The 18,693-nt window shown below is 41.7% G+C and overlaps 2 protein-coding genes across 2 annotated transcripts in view; both read left to right on the top strand.

The window, feature by feature from the left end:
* Positions 1–1,003: 1,003 nt before the first annotated feature.
* LOC110533583 (malate dehydrogenase, mitochondrial) lies at positions 1,004–6,446 on the top strand. The gene is made up of 9 exons (XM_021617942.3): positions 1,004–1,135; positions 3,581–3,749; positions 3,870–3,953; positions 4,055–4,164; positions 4,559–4,684; positions 5,160–5,237; positions 5,611–5,710; positions 5,825–5,976; positions 6,152–6,446. The coding sequence occupies exons 1-9, from the start codon at positions 1,070–1,072 to the stop codon at positions 6,281–6,283; spliced, it is 1,017 nt and encodes a 338-aa protein (XP_021473617.3). The 5' UTR covers positions 1,004–1,069; the 3' UTR covers positions 6,284–6,446.
* Positions 6,447–7,287: 841 nt separating this feature from the next.
* Positions 7,288–18,693, top strand: part of gas2l2 (growth arrest specific 2 like 2) — a 17,287-nt gene continuing 5,881 nt past the window's right edge. Inside the window, exons 1-5 of the mRNA XM_021617940.3 lie at positions 7,288–7,657; positions 8,281–8,522; positions 12,248–12,355; positions 12,766–12,862; positions 15,346–15,667. Of these exons, the coding sequence (XP_021473615.3) occupies positions 7,300–7,657; positions 8,281–8,522; positions 12,248–12,355; positions 12,766–12,862; positions 15,346–15,667 (1,127 nt within the window). The 5' untranslated portion in view covers positions 7,288–7,299. The remainder of the gene's footprint in view (positions 7,658–8,280; positions 8,523–12,247; positions 12,356–12,765; positions 12,863–15,345; positions 15,668–18,693) is intronic.

The raw sequence follows: 18,693 nt of genomic DNA, 5'->3' as shown, positions 1-18,693 counted from the left end.
GTGCTGACAACAAAATCACACAAATTATCAATGGAAATCAAATGTATCAACCCATGGAGGTCTCCGTCTCATGCTACCACTAGAGTGAAACCACAGCCAGCATTCAAAAGTGACCAAAACATCAGCCAAGAAGCATAGGAACTGAGAAGTGGTCTGTGGTCACCACCTGCAGAACCACTCCTTTATTGGGGGTGTCTTGCTAATTGCCTATAATTTCCACCTGTTGTCTATTCCATTTGCACAACAGCATGTGAAATTTGTCAATCAGTGTTGCTTCCTAAGTGGACAGTTTAATTTCACAGAAGTGTGATTGACTTGGAGTAACATTGTGTTGTTTAAGTGTTCCCTTTATTTTTTTGAGCAGTGTATATATAAGTGCCTTGCTCAGGGGAACAATGGCAGGTTGCACATGGGATATTCATGACAGAAACCCTCCCACTGCCAACTCCCTTCCTTCAGGTTTTACTGGCCATCTTTCTATTGAATACTGTAACGTGGCGTATGTGGGTGTTCTACCTGCCTCCGTCCATGGCCCGGGTTTTTGTGGCGCATGGAGTATCGTACTCACCTCTGCACTGATCATGATCATGATCATCAAGATCAGGACTCTGATAAAGTTATTATGCTACATAACATAAGTACTTGTTCATAATATTCCATGGCAGTTTGATTTTCTCTGACAAAAAGTAAGGTAAAAAACAACAACATTAAAACATAAAAAGTAACATTTTTTAAGAGATTTACATTCCATTGGTTGCAATCACTAGCTAATCATCTTTACACAAAAAATAAATTCCAATCAATGCATCACGAAAGTGAAAGCGATTGAGGCCCACTTTGGACACGACGTCATAAGCATGATTGATATTCCATTAGCCCAATCATAACCGGAAATGTTCATATTTTAACCAATCAAACTGCATATGGTACAGGAAGTAGGCTGTCCCTGATAGTTAAGATAGGTCGCTTTTGCAAGCGGTCTGTTTCGACCGGCCACAGAGGTAGAGGACGTTGGAGTCACTGTGAAGAGGTTCAGTTATAAAGAATAGCCAACCCCTCCCTATCCAACATGTTTTCCCGCATTGCAAGACCCACAATTTGCATTGCTACCAGGAGCTTATCTACCTCCTCACAGGTAAATAATATATTTCTTTGTCAGCTAAGAGATGGCTAGTAATAGCGTAAATTAACTAGCTAACGTTACTAGCTAGCTAGCATGGTAGCCAGCTTGCTTGTCAGATTATTTAGCCAGCTAACTAGCTACATTAGCTAGTTATAACTTGAAATGTCACATACTTTGCATTAGTTGAGCCACATCAGAATGGTCTAGAGTTTAAAACGAGTCAATGTTGTCAACTTTAGCTATACTTATAACGTTAGTTTAATTAATTGGCTAGTAGTAGCTGACTAGCAAGGATTTGTAAACTGTTGATAGCTGCTTCCACTGCACTGTATAAGGTCAACTTGTCATGCTTGGTTTACTTTTGGGATTGGCAAAGGCAAGGCATGCGCAATTATGAGTGACAAAAAGAATACCATGGTAAAGGTGCTTTGATTGACAGAGCAGTGTTTTGTTCGGTTATCTCGAGCTTGTCCTTCGTGACATGTTAGTGAACAATCTCCGATGGCACATTCAATTTAATGAATTATTAGGAGGATTATTGGCCCAGTTTCTTCCAAATCCAAATTTTTGCTAATTAATCCATATTTAACACGCATGATATACTAAAACTACTGATAGTGTGCAATACAATAACATCACAAATCTTTACTACAAACTGTCTTAATTTAAACTCGTTTGAATTGAGTGTGTCAAGGATAAAATTAACACGATTGATAACATCTTGGACAGTTTTGATCAATGTTTAAGATGTTCCTGAATGTTGGCATTGGCAAGGATAGTAGTAGTATAATTCCACAACATTGATCAAGAAGTAACTTTAACCTTATTAATATAATCAGAGCTGTTGAAAGATTCTGTGAACTTGAGTGTAATGGTGGCTTACATTCTTAATACAGCTTAATGAAGGTTAAATTAAAAAATGATCCTTGAATCGCTCACTCTGAAATCCTGGCTTCTTGTGGCCAACCATGAATAGTCAAGAGGTTGAATCCATAGTGTCCTGACCTTTGCCCTTTCTGTGAATGGTTTGTGGCCTACAAGAATAAATGTCATTTTCAGGTGAAATGTTTCTGTCCCCTTTTTGATATTAGCAAATTACAAGGATTGATTGTGCAAAGAAGTCCTACATGAAACTTGAATTATAAACCTTGGTCTAACAGACCCATCCTACAAAACCACAATTGAGTCAGTCTCATTCAAGCTTCTTGTTTGTAATAGATGCACATATCACATTTATTTCATTTACGAGTTGTCAATTTATTCATTGTCTTTGGTTTGGAGCGCTCCTGTCAATCTTGAGTAAAAACATGCACCTGATTACACATAGGCCTAGGCTACCTGGCCTGCATGTGTAAGCTTATAAATGTGCACATTTGGAGATCTGATACAATTTCTGATTTTCTTAACTCACCATCACTGTGGAGCTTCTCAAAGTAATGTTTTCTTTGCCTCAAACAGCACGCAAACAGTTTGTTTTTACATCCATTGAGAATGACAGTAGTTCCTCAACGTAGCCTTTTTTTAAACAATATTTCCAGCACTCTTCCTTTTGATAGCCACTCAGCATGAAAGGGAAAAAAATGTCATGCTCTGATCTGGTGGAAAAGTCATAAAAAAAGGCCTACCTGATAACTTATCACTTGCACAAATAGCCTACAGCTGTGTTTGTTTCTCAGGAGCTCACTGGTGCAGGAAACTGAGGGCCCAGAATATTTTATACATTGTTGCACTTTTGCTAGCATGAGCTTTGGGCCAGACCAAGTTAAGTTGAAACAATGTTCCAAGTTCCTTGCAGACAGGCCATGCGTAGCAACGTGATTTATAGGATATTTATTTTCATCAGGCTATTTTCTACCTGCAGGCTGCAATGTTTTTATTTTTTGGCTTTATGGAGGCTATTTTTACATGTTGACAATAGGTCGTTTTAGATTTGTATCATTTAGATATAATTTGTATTGACCACATCATTGATTTTGAGATGAAGACTTTATTATAAATTTAATGAAACTGTTCCATGAAAATGTGCATGTGAAAATCCTAACTGGCATGCAGTTCAGTAGAAATGGTATGATAACTTGGCACTCCAAATGAAAAAGGTTTCCGATAGCTATTACTGGCACTTCAGGAGCATAACGGCTGCGAAGGCCAGCAGCAGCGGGAGGAGGATGGGCATAAAGTTTTTTTTTTCTTCTTCTGGTTAGGCTATATTGATCTCTGGCTCCCTCTTTAGTAATTTGAGTCTTCATTTTTAATTGCAGCGCTTAAAGCATCAGGCAAGCTCAGTAGTCTACATATAGTTGATTTTATTCAACATAGGGTGTGTCTATATATGGGAAAATACATGTTTTAAAAATTGACCAATCAATTGGGAACAAATTCTCGGTGGACCAATTTTTTTTTTTTTGTCGGGGACAGCCCTATGAGATAGTCAGTGAAATTGTATCCTCTCCCCCTCAGAACAATGCCAAGGTGGCAGTGCTGGGTGCTTCCGGCGGTATTGGCCAGCCTCTCTCACTGCTCCTGAAGAACAGTCCTCTGGTGGGCGAACTGTCTCTCTTTGACATTGCCCACACACCTGGAGTGGCAGCTGACCTCAGCCACATCGAGACCAGGGCCCACGTCACTGGTAAGACACCTTCCTGCTGTACATCAACTTCACTACTAAAGTCTTAACACTGTGTAGTGAAATGATTGTGAAAATGTCCCTTTGGTTTATCTAATTTAACTACGATGATTCCTTCACTAGGTTACATGGGTCCAGACCAGTTGGACGCTGCACTGAAAGGCTGCAATGTTGTTGTCATCCCCGCTGGTGTCCCAAGAAAACCTGGTAAGTTTACCCAAGTTGACAATGGGATTCATAATGAAGAACATCATGCTTTCTTTCAATTGGAAGTGCACACATTACATTTAAAAATACAATTCTTCCAGGCATGACCCGTGATGATCTGTTCAACACTAATGCCACCATCGTGGCCACTCTGGCTGATGCTGTTGCCCGCAACTGCCCCGAAGCCATGATCTGCATCATCGCCAACCCTGTGAGTACACCACTACCTCTTCTCCAGAATTAACTCAAGCTCCTGGCGACTCACATTACTCTAGAGCAGCTCAGACGTCTATACAGTCGGATACCTTGGTGTTGGAGAAAAACACTTTTTTTTGTTGCCAAAGAGAAGGTAGCACTGACTTTCAGGAATGGGCTTAATTTGAAAGGCAATCTATTTTCCATGCCAGTGCTGTTTAGCTCACTGATTTGTTTTGGTGCTTCAGTCGCCACAATCTTAAATGATACAAGATCTAATTTGCTCTTCAACAATAAATGCTTAAATATTCCATTGATTGTGTAATGGCTGTTTAGTGTACATCAGAAGGTAAATGCCAGTGATAGTAACATGTGGTTTGAAATAGCTGACAGTTTTGTTTAATCCATAGGTCAACTCTACTATTCCCATCACATCAGAGGTGATGAAAAAATATGGTGTCTACAACCCCAACAGAGTGTTTGGTGTCACAACATTGGATATCGTCAGAGCCAATGCATTTGTCGCAGAGCTGAAAGTAAGGTTTGAGGACCTCAAACATCCTAATGCACCCTATACTCACCCTCTATACCTTTGACACACAGGAATGATCTCAAAGTTCATGGGCGTATCACCCTGAACGGAACAAAGTTTATGTTTGTATCTTACAGATGATTGTGGAAGAGTAGATAAACACTGCGTGACAAAGCAAAAACATTCACACCTAGAGTTGGAATTGCCTACTTTGTAGTTTGCTCAGAGCAAGGCTCTAAATGTGCTTGGGTGCATTCTATACAACGTTTGTATTGTAATAGGTTTATGTTGTAGGGAATGTCTCCACTTAAATATTTGGTTGTCACCATGATCCAACTGCATAACATTTTTAAAGTAGATTTTTTAAAAACATTTTCTTTAAGTTAATGCTAGCCAGCTAGTATCCACTCATTGATTATTGCATAGGCAATAATATTGCATAGGCAAGATGGCTGACTGTTTGGTGTTTCATATTGCAGGGCCTTGACCCAGCACGTGTCAATGTACCAGTGATTGGAGGTCATGCAGGAAAGACCATTATTCCTCTCATCTCACAGGTAAGAATAAGGGCCTTTTCACAGAAATAAAAAATCCAATACCTGAACGATTTCCTTGCAATGACACCAGTAGGACTAAATCTTAATCTAACAACAAAAATGACACACATTTTTTAGGGGTTTGAGCTGATCTGATATGCTGCCCCTGTTTTTGGAACACTTTTTTTATGGCTCCCTCTAGTGTTTGTAACATCAATGAATGAGTTGTCATACAGTGGGAGCCTGTGATTCAGAATTTGTTAGTCTGTGGCTTTAAGAAATTCCTAATTCATGGTCATTTTAAAATTCAGTTGGAAAATGAATAGGATAAGGTTCAACATGAACAAGGCTTTTCCTGTGAATAACAATACACCTTGCACACGCCACTCTGTAGGCAACACCCAAAGTGGAGTTCCCAGCCGACCAGCTGTCTGCTCTGACCGCTAGGATCCAGGATGCTGGCACTGAGGTTGTGAAGGCCAAGGCTGGAGCAGGTAGGCAGTGTTATCCGACGGACTTGCTGATTTTCAATGAAAACTGTCCTTTAAACGTAATGAATGTTTGAACCACTCTGATGAGCTCTAACTGGCAAACCTACGTGTGTTCAGGCTCTGCTACGCTGTCCATGGCCTACGCTGGGGCTAGGTTCACCTTCTCCGTTCTGGACGCCATGAACGGAAAGGATGGCGTTGTAGAGTGTGCGTACGTAAGGTCAGAAGAGACCGAATGCAAATACTTCTCCACACCTCTCCTCCTCGGGGTAAGTCCTACACCACCTTATAAACAGGTTTATAAGTTGGAGACTGAAATTGCACCTTCTGCTTATTGTTGATATTAATGCTGTACTTGTACTTAATTCAGGTTCCTATTTGAATGACACACGACTTTGACAATCTGAAGTGATAACCAGAAGGAATATTTTTGTGCCCTTTTAGAAACACGGAATTGAGAAGAACCTTGGCCTGGGCAAGCTGTCAGCCTTTGAGGAGAATCTGGTGGCTGATGCCATTGGTGAGCTGAAGGGCTCCATCAAGAAGGGCGAGGATTTTGTTGCTAACATGAAGTGAGCAAAGTTTGAATCTGTGGTTATTTATATTGTCCAGTCACTTAAATGGCAACAAGATCTCTCCAAAATCCAAGTTTCATCATGCCTGATGATGAAATAGCTGTTATCAAAAATGTTAACTGATCAGAAATGTTAATAACACTATCAATAAACAGTTGACCTTACATCTTGCACTGGATCAATGTATGTTTGAGGGATTTCTTCAACTTGTAGCTCTTACATAGATGTTCAAATGACTCCTGTCTGCAATCTAGATTGTCAAAGTATGCTCCATGTAACTATGCATGGAATTATTTGTAAAGTAGTATTTTGTCTTTACCCATCAACCCAGAACTATTCTTGTGGCTTTTTTCAAAGGTAGAAAGACATCTCTACACCATTTACATTTTGCGTTTGAATAGTGAAGGGGTGGGGGAGGGTGGAAATGTACACTAAGAATTCCAATGTGCAAGCATATCACCTTGAGTGTCTGACATGGTAATTCAGTTACTACACCTCAATATTTAAATTAAAATGTATATGTTTAACTTTAATTATGGGTTAACGAGATTATATAAAAGGTGTAACAAGTGGCATCCAGCTACAAAATAAGTAAGAACATTAAACACGTTTTGGAAGGAATTTTGAACTTGTTGGGGGGGACTGGTCGTGAAATGGTTAATGGGAATGTTTGGAATGAGCTCGTTACCTTGTAACCAAGGAGAGTACCACAGAAGCCACTACAAAACAAACTGGCAGCCTGGGTAGCTAGAGAAACTTAAATAAGTGTAGACAGATTTCAGGTTAATTTTGACTGTATTTCGAACATTTAATTAATGACCATATTTTGAAATTACTTTATAGTCGAGCGTTTTACACTGTAAATCACTAGCTAGCTACGCGTTCAAACCGCATGGAATAAGTGGAACCAGGTGCAGGTTGGTTGAGGCAATAATATATTTGCGATACTACTTTCACGATAGTTTTGCCTCATGTCGTGACTTCTCTGCTTGAAGTGTATATTTCATATTGCTCACAATGTCCACTGGGATTCATCATGCCACAAATCAAAGCATCAAGCCCTTCAAGTCTAGCGAAGAGTACCTGTATGCGATGAAGGAGGATTTGGCAGAATGGTTGAGAGATTTGTACGAGATCGATATTGACGTGAACAACATACTGGAGGCGCTCGAGACGGGCGCGGTCCTCTGTTCCCACGCCAATAATGTCACAAGAGTGGCGGGAGAGTTCATTCAAAAGTACGGGATGGTGCGACAGGTCCAGCTGCCAACGAACGGTGTCACGTTCGTAAATTCGGCCCAACCTGCAACTTTCCTGGCCCGGGACAACATCTCAAATTTCATCAGTTGGTGTCGAAAGCATATGGATATTAAAGGTATGACAATATTCCTGCATAATGGCAATTTATGTTTTGACTGACAACTACTTTTGCTGGCCACAATTTTTCAATTGCATATATCCTACAGAAGGCTTGAACGTAATTTAACTGGGTGAAGCCATTGCGAATGTAATCTTTATATGCCGTAAATCCACACCCACTTGCCCCACAGGTCAAGTGGCAAACAGGTGTGACAAACTGACATGAATAGAGTCTCTTGAATTAATGGCTTATTGACCAGCATCCCAATATTATTTATGCCTATTGTATTCAAAATATTGGAAAAAATATATTTCTGAACGTATGCACACATTCAGCAGCCTACAACGGACAGTGTGTGCTCAACGGTGTTTGATGGAATGCATGCAATATGGACATTTACCACTAGGTGAGGCTCTAAATCCATACTTCATAGGAACATGGCCTCGTGAACCGTTCCCTCAATTTTTAAATCTGTACTTTTCTAATGATCACATCCCTGGATAGAACATTCATCTGGAAACAGAACTCAGCGCCCAGGGTTTTCCTGGTCATGTTGGTCACATGAGGCTGCTCCTTCGTATTATGTTAACATCTCAATCCTCAGACGACTCACTCAATCCTTCTCCCCACTCCTCCAGATGTGCTCATGTTTGAGACAGACGACCTAGTGCTGCGGAAGAATGAGAAGAACTTTGTGCTGTGTCTGCTGGAAGTAGCCCGGCGGGCCTCTCGTTTCGGCATGGCCGCCCCCGTGTTGATCCAGTTGGAGCAAGAGATCGAGGAGGAGATCAGAGAGGAGCTGGAGTTGCCCCTGGAAGAGACCCCGCCACTAGCCAAACCCCAGCGGCGCACCTCCAACACTCAAAACCTGGATGAGATGGTGAGACCGCACCGCTGGAACCAGTTCACAAATTGGAACCAATGAACAAATCTTCCACTATAATCAGTGATCAAATCCACTATTCCAACTAGTTCACATATCTCCCACAGTCACTAATATTATCTGTAATTGTAATCAGCGATCAAATCTATTTTAAGTGACCAGTTATTACAAATCTACCACTATTACAAGTGAACTCTAACTAATGCTATTACAATGCTAATGCTATTAATACCACTATTACAATGATCAAGTCTACTGTAACTAATGCTCAAATCATCCAAAGTAACCAGTGATCAGATCTCCTGCCCGCAATGTGGCCAGTCTGGTGTAACTACTGATCTGGGTCCCTCTATGGGGAAAGGACTAGTACTCGGTTTTATACACTGAATTATATTAGACTTGTTGGATAAACCTAATGATGGTAGTTTGGGCTATAAGGGTTGTTTCCATTTTAATGAAGTTATCTGAGGAAATTAATTAGACCATATCATTTTTTGTGGAAAAGATTAACAGACCATGGAAATTGCTGTACATGTCAAAATAGGCTACAGGATTGACTTGAATCTTCTCTTTTCAATTTGACCTTAACTAAGCCAAAGGGAAAACTCTTGGCAATGGATGGACCACCACCTTTTGCTGTCGTAACTCACTTATAAAACCCTGTGTCAAGAGGGATGAAGGCTTGTTTTTGTTGTTACAAAGATGTGAGTTGTCAGACAAGCAGGGGAAAATGTCTTAGCGGGTGCCTTGGCTGCCGGGATATGTCTGATTTGTATAAGTCTGGGGTTCAATACAGTCACTAACTGATATATTGCATATTTAAGAAATAGCTGGATAGTATAAGGAGACACAGTATTGCTGCCTTTGTCTAACACAGTGTGTCTGTGTGAGACTGAATTGTACTTGATTTTAACTATTAGTCACCCTGGCTATAGAATAAAGACAACATATAAAAACGTACAGTACATCATGTGCAGTACTTTTGATTACGTACAGTTGAAGTCGGAAGTTTACATACAATTTAGCCAAATACATTTAAACTCAGTTTTTCACAATTCCTGACATTTAATCCTAGTAAAAATTCCCTGTCTTAGGTCAGTTAGGATCACCACTTCATTTTAAGAATGTGAAATGTCAGAATAATAGAGCAAATTATTTATTTCAGCTTTTATTTATTTCATCACATTCCCAGTGGGTCAGAAGTTTACGTACACTCAATTAGTATTTGGTAGCATTGCCTTTCAATTTAACTTGGGTCAAACGCGAAACGCGTAGCCTTCCACAAGCTTCCCACAATAAGTTGGGTGAATTTTGGCCCATTACAGAGCTGGTGTAAATGAGTCAGGTTTGCAGCCTCCTTGCTTGCACATGCTTTTTCAGGTCTACCCACACATTTTCTATAGGATTGAGGTCAGGGCTCTTTGATGGCCAGTCCAATACCTTGACTTTGTTGCGCTTAAGCCATTTTGCCACAACTTTGGAAGTATGCTTCGGGTCATTGTCCATTTGGATGACCCATTTGCAACCAAGCTCTAACTTCCTGACTGATGTCTTGAGATGTTGCTTCAATATATCCACATAATTTTCCTGCCTCATGATGCCATCTATTTTGTGAAGTGCACCAAGTCCCTCCTGCAGCAAAGCACCCCAACAACATGATGCTGTCACCCCTGTGTTTCATGATTGGGATGGTGTTCTTTGGCTTGCAAGCATCCCCCTTTCTCCTCCAAACATAACAATGGTCATTATGGCCAAACAGTTCTATTTTTGTTTCATCAGACCAGAGGACATTTCTCCAAAAAGTACGATCTTTGTCCCAATATGCATTTGCAAACCGTAGTCTGGCTTTCTTATGGAGGTTTTGGAGCCGTGGCATCTTCCTTGCTGAGCGACCTTTCAGATTGTGTCGAAATAGGACTTGTTTTACTGTGGATATTGATACTTTTGTACCTGTTTCGTCCAGCATCCTCACAAGGTCCTTTGCTGTTGTTCTGGGATTGATTTGCACTTTTCGCACCAAAGTACGTTCATATCTAGGAGACAGAACACGTCTCCTTCCTGAGCTGTATGACGGCTGCGTGGTCCCATGTTGTTTATACTTGCATACTATTGTTTGTACAGATGAACGTTGTACCTTCAGGTGTTTGGAAATTGCTCCCAAGGATGAACCAGCCGTGTGGAGGACTCTACAAATTTTTGGGCGGGTCTTGGCTGATTTCTTTAGATTTTCCCATGATGTCAAGCAGAGGCACTGAGGATGAAGATAGGCCTGAAATACATCCACATCCATCATCCACTCGAATGATGTCAATTAGCCTATCAGAGGCTTCTAAAGCCATGACATTATTTTCTGGAATTTTCCAAGCTGTTTAACCTCTCTGGGATTATGTTGCCCACCTGGCCAAAAGCCAGTGAAAATGCAGAGCGCCAAATTCAAATAAATTACTATAAAAAATGAAACTCATGAAATCACACATGTAAGATACCAAATTAAAGCTACACTTGTTGTGAATCCAGCTAACATGTCAGATTTCAAAAAGGCTTTTCGGCGAAAGCAAACAATGCCATTATCTGAGGATAGCACCTCCGTAAACAAAGAGAGAAAAGCATATTTCAACCTTGTAGGCGCCAAATTCAAATAAATTACTATAAAAAATTTAACTCGTGAAATCACACATGTAAGATACCAAATTACAAAATGCAGAAATAAAAATATAATTCATGCCTTACCTTTGACGAGCTTCTTTTGTTGGCACTCCAATATGTCCCATAAACATCACAAATGGTCCTTTTGTTTGATTAATTCTGTAGATACATATCCATTTATTTGGCGCGTTTGAGCCAGAAAAACACCGGTTCCAACGTGACTACAAAATATCTCAAAAGTTACCTGTAAACGTTGCCAAAACATTTCAAACTACTTTTGTAATACAACTTTAGGTATTTTTTTTACGTAAATACTCGATCGAATTGATGACTGGATAATCTGTGTTCAATACAGGAGGAAAACAAAACTGTAGCATGCTTTCTGGTCATGCGCCTCTAACAGTACACTTCAAGTGACCCTCGTTCAAGATGGCCGTACTTTTTCATTACACAAAGGAAAAACCTCAACCAAATTCTAAAGACTGGTGACATCCAGTTGAAGCGATAGGAACTGCAAGAAGGTCCCTTTAGAAATCTGGATTCCCAATGAAAGCCCGTTGAAAAGAGTGACCTCAAAAAAACAAAAAACATCTGAATTGTTTATCCTTGGGGTTTGGCCAGCTAAATAAGTTGTTATACTCAGACATGATTCAAACAGTTTTAGAAACTTCAGTGTTTTCTATCCACATCTACTAATAATATGCATATCTTATCTTCTGGGGATGAGTATCAGGCAGTTGAATTTGGGCATGCATTTCATCTGAATGGGAAAATACTGCCCCCTGTCACCAAGAAGTTAAAGGCACCAGTCCACTTTGTATGTAAACTTCTGACCCACTGGAATTGTGATACAGTGAAATAATCTGTCTGTAAACAATTGTTGGAAAAATTACCTGTCATGTGCAAAGTAGATGTCCTAACCAACTTGCCAAAACTATAGTTTGTTAACAAGAAATGTGTGGAGTGGTTGAAGAATGAGTTTGAATGACTCCAACCTAAGTGTATGTAAACTTCGACTTCAACTGTACATGTTCAAGTGTTGGCTCTTGGATTTCACCCGTGTTTTTGTTTCTCAGGTCCAGTGCCTCATTAGCCGCTGCACCTGCCCCACACAGTTTCCCATGTTCAAAGTGTCTGAGGGCAAATACAGGGTGGGGGACTCCAGCACACTCATATTTGTTCGGGTATGCCTCCCTCCGCCACCTGTTCTACTCTCTTCCCTCTCTCATCCTCATCAATTGCTCACTCTTTACAGCTGAGCTCATTCTGTGCCTGTCACTTCTCATCTCTGACAATCTATCACCGATATACACATATACTGCAGCACTCTATGGAGATTAAAAAAATGACTTTCAGTGGAAAAATTGAGTGATCTGTTTTGTGCTTTTTTTACTGTGGCAGAAAGTGGGGTGTGACATATGTAACCTTGAAGGTCTCTTTGAAATGCTTAATGCTATGTAGTCATTATTGTGAGTGAATCATTTGTCTTTTACTATCTTAACCCACCAATTAATTATACAATGTTGCAGTTGTGCTCTTTTTCATAGGTATGGTTTGTGTGTGTGCGCCCGCATGCGTGTCCATGTTTTATCAGATCCTGCGTAATCATGTGATGGTGCGAGTGGGTGGAGGTTGGGACACCCTGGAGCACTATCTGGACAAGCATGACCCCTGTCGCTGCACCTCTATCAGTGAGTTCTCTCAGACCCCCCCACATACACACATACGCTAGCCCCCCTTCCGACTGAGCCTGCTAGCATCACCATCACTTACATAATGCAGGAGCATTCACCAGGCAAATTGATTGTCAATATTAATCACGAAACACAGGGTGACTGTGAGCTCCTGAGAACTCTAACCACAATACTATACAACAATGCAACTCAACTTTATTAATCCCCACAGGGAGCAATTTAGTTTAGAAAGTATCAGAGTACATGGATGTGTTTATATAATTACAGTAGGATGGAGAAGTAGAATACCTGGAATATTACTCAAAGCGATTCTCAATATTGCAATAGTGTAGGGCATGCTGCACACTAGGTGGCAGTCCACATCTTAACCATTGCGCTTGTCATGATTGGACAATTGAGCTGCTCATTGTGTATTATTGTGCATTGACAAGCACATGCATTAAAGGGGACAAGGAAAGGAAACATAGATGGATGACTGCGTACCCCGATGAGCTTCTGTCAATTATATTACCGCTCCACACTAGATGCTGGTGTAATAAAAGACTTGCACTATATATACAAAACTATGTGGACACCCCTTAAAATTAGTGGATCTGGCTATTTCAGCCACACCGTTGCTGACAGGTGTATAAAATTGAGCACACAGCCATGCAATCTCCATAGACGAGCATTGGCAGTAGAATGGCCTTACTGAAGAGCTCAGTTACTTTCAACGTGGCACCGTCATAGGATGCAACCTTTCCAACAAGTCAGTTGCTAGAGCTGCCCTGGTCAACTGTAAGTGCTGTTTTCGTGAAGTGGAAACATCTAGGCGCAACAACGACTCAGCCGCAGAGTGATTGATCACACAAGCTCACAGAACGGGACCGCCGAGTGCTGAAGTACGTAGTGTGTAACAATCGTCTGTCCTCTGCTGCAACACGCTCTACCGAGTTCCAAACTGCCTTTGGTAGCGACGTCAGCACAAGAACTGTTCAGCAGGAGCTTAATGAAATGGGTTTCCATGGCTGAGCAGCCGCACGCACTCAAGACTAAGATCAACATGCGCAATGCCAAGTGTCGGCTGGAGTGGTGTAAAGCTCACCACCATTGGACTCTGGCGCAGTGGAAACACGTTCTCTGGAGTGATGAATCCCGCTTCACCATCTGGCAGTCCGACAGGTTAATCTGGGTTTGGCGGATGCCAGGAGAACGCTACCTGCCCAAATGCATAATGTCAACTGTAAAGTTTGGTGGACGAGGAATAATGGTCTAGGGCTGTTTTTAATGCTTTGGGCTAGGCCCCTTAGTTCCTGTCAAGGGTAATCTTATTGCTACATCATGCAATGACATTCTAGACAATTCTGTGCTTCTAATTTTGTGGAAACAGTTTGGGGAAGGCCCTTAACTGTTTCAGCATGACAATGCCCCCATGCACAAATCAAGGTCCATACAGAAATGGTTTGTCGAGATCGGTGTGGAAGAACTTGACTGGCCTGCACAGAGACCTGACCTGAACTCAATCGAAGACCTTTGGGATGAATTGTATCGCCGACTGCGATCCAGGCCTAATCGCCCAACATCCATGCCCAACCTCACTAATGCTCTTGTGGCTGAATGGAAACAAGTCCCCATAGCAATGATCCAACATCTAGTGGAAAGCCTTCCCAGAAGAGTGGAGGCTGTTATAGCAGCGAAGGGAGGACCAACTCTATTAATGCCCATGATTTTGGAATGAGTTGGTCATGTAGTGAATGTAACTGAAGCATTGCTGGCCTCCTCTCCACGGTCGGCTTTTAACCAAAGGCATGTAACATCATAGCCGCAGGAAATAGGGGTGCTGAGGGTGCTGAACTTTTTTTCTTTCTCTCACACAAGTAGTTCACTGGGCCTTTACTAGTCCTGTATTAGCGAACCAATATACCCCCAATCCCTAACATCTTCCTGGGGCTGTGTAAAATCTCTCCTGCCTCACCAGGCTTGTAAAATAAAGCCCCAAGAGGGCCAGAGTGGAAGGACGGTGGACTGTGATTGTCATTTTGTCATATAGACACACATTTCTGTTAGGAGCAGTCATTAGCTTAACCTCTACTTTCAGCTGATGAGCGCTGGTCTTTTATTCCCCAAATTTAGAGATTGGAAAGAGTTGACGCCAATGCAGAAATATGAATTGTGACAGGCACTGACATTGCAACCATAAACCTAATTGGTATTCATAAGATCTATCGGAGGTTAAATACTTCAGCTAAAAATACAGTGAGAAAAAAAAACAAGTTATATAAATTGTGCTTCATTCCTAACAAGATCACCATGCCGCAAATAAGTGCTTTAAATAACGATTACCATTCAAATTATGTGCTGATGAATCCTGTATCTTACGTTTTATTTTCACCTTGGTGATTTACTGGGATATTTACAGCTTCCCTGTAACACTGGTGACAGATGAAGACTTTGTTTTCTTCTCTTCTCTTGATTTCCATCCCTCTCTCATCTCTCTTCAGCCCATAAGCTGGCTCAGCGCCCGGGCACGCCGGTCCACGAGATCAAAGGCAGGTTGCCGGGGCGCCCAGACGGCCAGGGTCCAACCATGCCTACCATGCTGATCATGAGTCGCCACGACCAGACCCCCTTCCAGCCCGTCCTCTGGACCCCCTCCGAAGCCCCCTCCACCTATTCCCCCAGGGGCCTGAGGCCAGCCAGGACAAGGGGTTCCCTATCACCAGACACAGGGCTCAGAGCCTCTTGCTCCCCTAACAGATCGTCCCTCTCTCCTGACCCAGGCCCCCGGTTCTCCAGGGAGATGAAGACTACCTTTTCCAACAGGTAAGAGAATAATGGTGATGATATTGATGAAAATATTAGTAATATTGATGATAATGCTATTAAAGACAATGATGGACATTGAGGGTGTTGAAATTGATTGTAAAATCACATTCATGGGTGGTTTTCAGTACCAGGGTACATAATATATCAGTGAATGCCACACTGACCTTAAGCACAGTTTGAACCTAACAGGATCATTAACACAGCTTGGTTCCCCTGGACCTTGTTATTAGTGCTGATCACCGCCATTTAACTACATTATTAGATTACCTGTTCATTGATGGATGTAAAAAGGATACATCATATTTTGAAAAGCCCTCGCTTGTTGTCTGGCATCAGCAGCGAACGCCTTCCTAATATTGAGTTGCACCCACTTTTGTGCACCGAACAGCCTCCATTTGTTGGGGCATGAACTCTACAAGGTGTCTAAAGCATTCCACAGGGATGCTGGCCCATGCTGACTCCAATGCTTCCCACAGTTGTCAAGTTGGCTTGATGTCCTTTGGGTGGTGGACAGTTCTTGATACACACAGGAACTGTTGAGAGTGAAAAATCAATCAGCGTTGCAGTTCTTGACACACTCAAACCAGTGCGCATGGCACCTACTACCATACCCCATTCAAAGGCACTTACATCTTTTGTCTTGCCCATTCACCCTCTGAATGACACACATACATAATTGATGTCTCAATTGTCTCAAGGCTTAAAAATCCTTCTTGAACTTGTCTCCTCCCCTTCATCTTCACTGATTTGAAGTGGATTTAACAAGTGACATCAATAAGGATCATAGCTTTCACCTGTGTTCACCTGGTCAGTCGGTCATGGAAAGAGCAGGTGTTCCTAATGTTTTTTTTATACTCCGTGTAGATGGGTCACCTTGCTCTGTCAGGTGTTAAGTGCCATTCTAACTCTCTATGTTAGAGGACTGAGTGCAGAACCCTCTTACCATTAGGACCTTATGGCCTTGTCTGAGAGCCCCATAAGTGTTTAAGGCATTAACAAAGCAAACACTGCAGTACAGATCCAAGGACTGCCCACATAAACCTACTTTTGTTCAAGAAAAAGGATGTTGGCTTAAATGAATGTAGTTTGTCAGACTAAATTTTAAGTTTCATTTGTTGTGGTAGCATATTATGTTCATGAATAATTTGAACGGAGTCTGTTTACACTTCACTGGTGTTGAACATAGTGCAGTACAGGCTGTATTTTTGAGCATCAAGCAAAATGTGTTTTGTAACTTAAATTTAAATTACTCTTTTAGCTTTTTCCAAAGAGTGAAATTACATAATCTGCAAAGGAATTGTCTAAAACGTGCGTCCTCATGCATGACTGTTATATTGTGATAATGTGACTCAATACCTCCCTCCGTGCTGCACATAGTTTTACATTCCCGTTTTATTGTGTTGGATCATTTCACTGTTAACGTCCCCCACTACATGTTAGATCGTTAAAATGAATCAACTTTGTCATGCCGCCACAATGTATTATTAACATTGTAGCTGGCCTACTTCAGCACAGTCAGTCACTGGAGTTATAATTATGTGGATAATGATTGTAGGGATGCATATGTTAGCATACACTACACCAGGAGGTATCTGTGGGCAGCCTGCTTTTGGAAACGATGTGCAAATTAACAGATTTATTAGATTTGGTTTTTTTTCTACAGTTTATATTATCGGTATGGTATACTCTAGATGATCATTTTCAGTAGTCTATTCAACATATTTCAGTCTCAGCATTATGCTGCAGAATTCACGGAGAATGTAAAATCACTGACAGATTTACAGACCTTCTATCCAGGTTAGTTTGAGGATATGAGGATGACCAGTGACTGTCCATGAAAAAGTATGTGGTCATCTTTGTCTATCACTGGTTGAAACGATGTCCTGCAGCCTCTGTAGACTTGGATTTTGATGTAGCAGCTCTATTTTGCTTTGATTTCTCAAATTCTGTAATGAGTTTCCAGGTACTTAAACTCCAGGCTAGGAAATATTCTAAAATGACATAACATTTTCTGTCCATTTAATTAATCTATTGCACAATAGCATGGCAAGCAAATAAACTCAGCAAAAAAAGAAACGTTCCTGTTTCAGAACCATGTCTTCCAAAGATAATTCGTAAAAATCCAAATAACTACACAGATCTTCATTGTAAAGGGTTTAAACACTGTTTCAATGAACAATAAACAATTAATGAATATGCAACTGTGGAATGGTCGTTAAGACACGAACAGCTTAGACGGTAGGCAATTAAGGTCACAGATATGAAAACTAAAGATGCCTTTCGACTGACTCTGAAAATCACCAAAAGAAAGATGCCCAGGGTCCCTGCTCATCTGCGTGAACGTGCCTTAGGCATGCTGCAAGGAGGCATGAGGACTGCAGATGTGGCCAGGGCAATAAATTGCAATGTCCGTACTGTGAAATGCCTAAGACACTGCTACAGGGAGACAGGATGGACAGCTGATCGTCCTCGCAGTGGCCGACCACGTGTAACACCTGCACAGGATTGGTACTTCCGAACATCACACCTGCGGGACAGGTACAGGATGGCAGCAACTGCCCAAGTTACAGCAGGAACGCACAATCCCTCCATCAGTGCTCAGACTGTCCGCAATAGGCGGAGATAGGCTGGACTGAGGGCTTGTAGGCCTGTTGTAAGGCAGGTCCTCACCAGACATCACCGGCAACAACGTCGCCTATGGGCACAAACCCACTGTCGCTGGACCAGACAGGACTGGCAAAAAGTGCTCTTCACTGATGAGTCACGGTTTTGTCTCACCAGGGGTGATGGTCGGATTCGCGTTTATCGTCGAAGGAATGACAGTTACACCGAGGCCTGTACTCTGGAGCAGGATCGATTTGGAGTTGGAGGGTCTGTCATGGTCTGGGGCGGTGTGTCACAGCATCATCGGACTGAGCTTGTTGTCATTGCTGGCAATCAACGCTGTGCGTTACAGGGAAGACATCCTCCTCCCTCATGTGGTACCCTTCCTGCAGGCTCACCATGACAATGCCATTGCTCGT

The sequence above is a fragment of the Oncorhynchus mykiss genome, chromosome 10 (assembly GCF_057628025.1).
Source record: "Oncorhynchus mykiss isolate SJ-2025 chromosome 10, ASM5762802v1, whole genome shotgun sequence".
In the NCBI taxonomy this organism is placed as follows: Eukaryota; Metazoa; Chordata; class Actinopteri; order Salmoniformes; family Salmonidae; genus Oncorhynchus; species Oncorhynchus mykiss.
Note: the sequence above shows the minus strand (reverse complement) of the source record. Positions and strands in the feature narration are given on the sequence as shown.

Bases quoted from the DNA above. Each gene is read 5' to 3' on its own strand.
- LOC110533583 (XM_021617942.3), top strand. From the start codon at position 1,070: ATGTTTTCCCGCATTGCAAGACCCACAATTTGCATTGCTACCAGGAGC. The intron at 1,136-3,580 runs GTAAATAATATA...TCTCCCCCTCAG, and splicing joins GCTTATCTACCTCCTCACAG to AACAATGCCAAGGTGGCAGT. The intron at 4,685-5,159 runs GTAAGGTTTGAG...TTCATATTGCAG, and splicing joins CATTTGTCGCAGAGCTGAAA to GGCCTTGACCCAGCACGTGT.